The 5,728-nt window shown below is 39.9% G+C and overlaps 1 protein-coding gene across 1 annotated transcript in view; it reads right to left on the reverse strand.

Annotated features, from left to right (window-relative positions):
* Positions 1 to 5,728, reverse strand: part of NDUFS8 (NADH:ubiquinone oxidoreductase core subunit S8) — a gene marked incomplete in the record, with an annotated part of 78,227 nt that overhangs the window by 39,951 nt on the left and 32,548 nt on the right. Inside the window, 2 exon segments of the mRNA XM_056531135.1 lie at positions 3,946 to 4,118; positions 4,210 to 4,299. Coding sequence (XP_056387110.1) covers positions 3,946 to 4,118; positions 4,210 to 4,299 — 263 coding nt within the window.

A 5,728-nucleotide genomic window follows, 5' to 3' on the forward strand; every position in this document is an offset into this window, starting at 1 on the left:
TGGGCTTAACAGAGACCCATTTTTCCCATTGACTATTGAACATCAGAAGAAGAAATGGGCCAGCTTACAATTGCACGCTGTATAGTCCTCATATTCAAGAGGGGTTTCATTGTTTATTCATAAACAAATTGCATTTTCGTTGAATAGGAAGTGCATAGATCAATTTGGTAGATATATTTTTATACAAGGAGTATTGAAATGTGTTGAAGTCATTATTGCACATGTCTATATTCCCCCTCCCTTCACCCTAGACGTCCTAATCGCACTTCTGGAATTTATCATGAGGCACCATTGTTCCTTATGGGAGATTTTAATTCAGCAATTCAGGGGGGTATCTTATAGGACCTCTGGCAATACACAACTTTTGAAGTTTGTTACAGAGGTGCAGTGGCTGGACATCTGGAGAGAAATGTATGGTTTACTGGAAGGATTCACTTTCTATAAGTCCGCCTCAAGAATTGATATGTGCATAAGTAATATAGAAACAAAGAAAAAATAGTTCAGCTCACCACTAAGATGTAGAGGACTGGAGCTCTGTTATAGGTAGGAGAGCAGGGCAGGCAAACAGTGTGCCGGGTCCCGGTAATCAACGGATATGCCCGTAACTTTCTGTGCCACGAGTAAGCCAGCTTTGGCTCGAAACGAGTCAGTATCCTTGTACATTTTATTCATCATGGATATCCTCTGGTTTTAATCTTCATAATAAATGTGAAGTTTCCTCACCCTTCTAATTTTGGAGAAGCTGGAGGCCCTTGCTATTTGGCTCTTTTCAAGCATAAGTAATATGCCTGGCAGTAGGTTGGTTATTAAAATGAAAAATGAACCACGTTCAATATCTGGCCATGTATTGCAACCTTTGGAGGTTAAACTAGTAGAAGGTAAGTCCCTTTTAATAGAATTTTTAGATTGAATCCATACTGGTTGACTATAATGGACAGGGATGAGGGATTGGCTGTGGATATATCTCAGTTTTGGATGAGAAATATGGGATGTCAGTACGAGTGTGGTGTGGGACACTCTTATAGCGTATATGCGGGGGGTTCTATTTAAGGAAATAACATTTAAAAAGGGGCTTTAGAGCAAGGGAAAACTTTGTTGGCTGAGAAGGTGAAGTCCCGCTTGCGGGAATATAACATTTGAAATAATGAGGAAAAATTTGTGCAACTGAATAATGTGCAGGAGGAATTAGCTAGATACTAGGTGGAAAAGGTCCAAAATTGGTTGTTTTTCTTGGGTCAGAGACAATTTGCTGAGAATGGGAAGCCATCGGGGCTGCTTGCTACTGTATTAAATCCTCAAATGGACAGACCATTATTAAATAGCATCATGAATCAACATGGACAGATAGTTAATGACCCCCAGCAGGTAGAACAAATTTTTGTCCCTTTTCCTCAAATTTTTTCAGAATTACAGGTTTCTGACAAAGAAATCGAGGCGTATTTGGAACAAATTAGTCTGCCCAAGTTGACAGACTCCTAGAGAATTAATGGACTTACCCATAGCATTAGAAGAAATTGCCGAAGTTATAAAATCCGCCCCCTCTGGCTATGTTGCTGGGCCGGACGGATTACCGATTGAGCTTTATAAAAGGTTTGGGGACTTGTTTGCGCCTTTGCTGTGGGAGACCTTTAGAGAAGCTACCCAGGAAGGAAGCTCTATGGCGGCAGCTCAGATGGTTTTGAAGGTAGATAGCTACAGACAAATATCTCTGCTGAATGCAGATGTCAAGATTTTTGCGAAAAGCTTGGCAAATAGATTGAAGCGAGTGGTTAATAGGTTAGTCCATACAGATCAGACTGGCTTTGTGCCTGAAAGACTGCTTTTTCATAATGTTGAACGAACATTTATTAATGTACAGGCCAGCCTCTGGGACCTCCGCTCCATTCTGTCATTAGATGCCATAAAGGCCTTTGACAGAGTGGAGTGGAGATTTCTCTGGGTTTTGTTAGAGAAGTTTGGGTTTGGCCCAGGTTATGTTGATTTGATCAAACTGATGTATGCTCATCCCTCAGCTAAGTTATTATTGGGAAAAGATTTGACAATGTCCTTTGAGTTATCTAGAGGTACACGGCAGGGATGTCCTCTTTCCCCCCTTCTCTTTTACCCTTTACACTATACAAAGGAGAATTTTAAACTTTTGTTAAACAAACTTGAAAAAAAAAAAAAAATTGAAATTTGGAATAGATTGCCATTGAATATGGCTGATAGAATGTCAGCACTGAAGATGGTGGTTTTACCCTAAGTTTTGTTCTTCTTAAACGCTTCCCCTATTTGGGTAGCTGAAAAATGGTTTTTGAGAATTGAAAGATTGACGACTACATTTGTGGGGAAGAAAAAGAGCATGATTAAAATATTTGTAGTTGGTAGCTCCTAATGAGAAAGGGGGATGTGCACTGCCATCTTTTCGGATATATTTCATTGCTAAAGTATTGACAACAATAAAACAGAAAAAGTGGACTTGGGTTGGGAGACCGAATTAAGTCAATATGGATATAGAGGAGGATTTAGGAATATTAGAGTTGGATGGCCTGTCGCCCTAACTTTCCTACGCTAATATGTTGATGAAGGGGTGGAAACATTTGAAGAAAATTTTGTAAGATAACAGGGGCTATGGGATTTACTCCGATTTTGCACAATCGATGGGTGAATTAATTTTTGACGGTTCCAGATCCGGTGTTTTGGAAATCTAGAGGAATAAGGGAAATTGGACACATCATTTGGGAGAATGGTTTGAAATCTTTTAAAGAATTAAAAGAGGATTTTGGCCCAAGAGGTCCACAAAAGATTTAGCTTTCTTCACAATTACGCACCACACTATATTTGATGATTCAAGAACATTTGAGGGTATGGGTAATAAAAATATGGTTAGACTGTATAAAATACTTTGTTTTAAGGTCACTAAAAATTTTAAATTAATATTTAAAAAGAAGTGGGAAGATACATTGGGGTTAATCACTGATGCACAATGGAGAGTAGCGTTAAGAAATGTTAAAACTATTTCTATAAATTATTCTTACAGGTTAATACAGTAACTACTTCTATTACATTTAAAAAAAAATTGGTCACTGGAAAGACAATAGGTGTCCTAGATGTAGGGTAGAGGGGGCAGACTTTGTTCATATTATGTGGTCATGCTCTGAGATTAATAGAGTTGGGCAGGAAATACTGGTGGAAATTAAATCTAGATTGCAGGTGGAGATCTAAGAAGGAATTGCGGAGTGTGTGTGTGTGTGTGTGTGTGTGTGTGTGTGTGTGTGGGGGGGTTCTCTTGAGAAAACTTTTCTTCTGTGCGAAGTTCTTGATTATTCAGGTCTGGATGTCCCCTAGGGTACCATGCCTTAGTCATTGGCATAATTTGGTGGATAAAATTATGAAATTTGAAATGTTATCAGGTAATGGGAACAAGAAACAAGAACTGAGGTTAAATAAGATCTTTTTTCTCTCCTCCCCCTCTCGGGTGTCCGACCTCTATGGGGTGGGTAGGGTTGGTAAAGAGGGATTATTACAGTATTGATGAATTTTGTGTTTATATATGTATGTACAATGGATAATAACGATATAAATAAATAAAAAGGTTTAAAAAAGTAAAAATACAATTTTCAGTTCTTTACAACCTATAAAGTGTTTTGAAACTTACTATGCGTAATAATTTGGAACAGTGCATTGTATGTTTTTTATGTTTAAAACAATGTTATCATTAGGAAGTTTGTTCAATAAAATTTGAATTGTACTCTTAATAGTTAATAACATGAGAATTATGCTGTCATTTACATCAATTATTTAGGTAAATGAGAAAAATATAATTTGCATAATCATTTGGAACAGGGTGTATGTATAAATATTATATTATATGTACACACATATACACACACACACACTTTGAGAAAATATCATACTGTATATATCTTACAGAGATGAATTTGTCATTTAAAGTGTTCTCTTTACCTGGGCAGGACAGATGGCTTCACAAAGTTTGCATGCAATACAGCGCTCTTCTCCAGATGGGTATCTACGTAATGCATGCTCACCACGAAATCGGGGGCTCAAGGGGCCTTTCTCAAAAGGGTAATTGATAGTAGCTGGCTCCCGAAACAAATAGCTTAAGGTCATTCCTAGCCCTGAAAGGGAGATAAGAGTGAGAAGTGAGGAACATAGAAAAAATAAAAAATACTTCAACGATAGTGGATAATTTCTATTTTAGGATCACACCTCTGATCAGCTCTGTCCAAAGCAATGTTTGGGCTGCCCGGTCAGTTACAGACTTCAATGTTGTATCTTCTTCTCTGGCATTTACATACTCTAATGGATGAGAAAAAAAATTGAAAATCATCTTCACCAGGACATGTTTACATAAAACCACTACCAGTGACTTCTTCCTGTGATATGGCAACTGACCTTTGAGTGGTTTTCTTGAATACAGAAACAAAATACTGTACTTTGCTTATATTATAAATCTACTACTTAATTATTAGGTAACAGATAAACCCTTTGAAGAAAAAAAAAAAAAAAAGCATCCTTAGGTTTCAATTATGGCCTCAGAGGTGGCCATAGAGCCTGGGAGCTGACACCATGTGCACCATGACACACATCTTCCAGTGTAGTATGGGGGTGTGATGCAGGGTAGATGGTATTACCCAAGGGGCAGATGGCATTAAACCCTTGTATTTGTGACGCAAGGGCATGGTTTATCCTCAATACCACCCAAAGGTATACCGCTGGATCCTGGGCTAGGCACAGGGGCAATAATGACACCGATACCAAGTTATGGACAACGGTAGCTTTACTGAGTGACAGATGGTACAGTCTATACAGTGTAGGCAGGCCCATGAAGGTGACCATTGACTTTAGAGACCATAAGGGCTTGTTGGGACTTTCAATGGTTTTGGACAATTTAGTGCAGGCCACGTTGACTTGAAAATAGATGACAGTGACTGACTTGACTGGAGACAGACTAAGCTGTGACTTTAGCTTACTTGTAGACTTTTAGCTGCAGACTTGACTAGAGGCCTCCTATGTCTCCAGACACAATCTTAGGCTCGATTGCACCTCAGCAAAGACTCAGGAACTAAGAGAATAGTCTCCTCCCAGGGCTTTTATGGGGGAGACTCTGGTGGGGTCCCATTGGTCACCCTTAAGTCACCCGGTCACTGATACCTCCTGGGTAACAATCACATGACAACTGGTGATCACATATTAATCTTTCATAAAGATACACCATTCTTATATACATAACAAAGGGGATAATATACAATTACAGTAGAACCGATGCAGGAGGGGGGGGGGGGGGCCCAGGGGACACTGCAGGGAGGCTGCCTGAAAGGGCAGCAAAGGTGCGATAACTCCCGTACTCTGCCACCACACCAGGTTAACACCCTGTTCATGCATATTCATGTCCCCCCCCGGAAGGATCTCACAAATTGTCAGCATTCAGTGACAATCACGATAATCCCTACACGACAGGCTACATCTTTTATCTGGTAGCAGCGAGTACTGCTGCTTCACAGCTACAGCCATCTTTGGGGCGTAGGTACGATTGGCACTGCAAGTCGACCGCTTGGGAGATCTCTCTGCTAGCGAGAGAGATCTTATAAGGGTAGGAACATGAAAATGCATAAAGGTTTATTGGATATCTGGACAACGCATTTCGGCACCACTGTGTGCCTTCCTCAGGTCCACCAGAATTACTGATGAAGCGATCCCGTTGGAAATTTGTGCCGCCGAGGTCTGT

This window comes from Hyla sarda, chromosome 7 (assembly GCF_029499605.1).
Source record: "Hyla sarda isolate aHylSar1 chromosome 7, aHylSar1.hap1, whole genome shotgun sequence".
NCBI lineage: Eukaryota > Metazoa > Chordata > Amphibia > Anura > Hylidae > Hyla > Hyla sarda.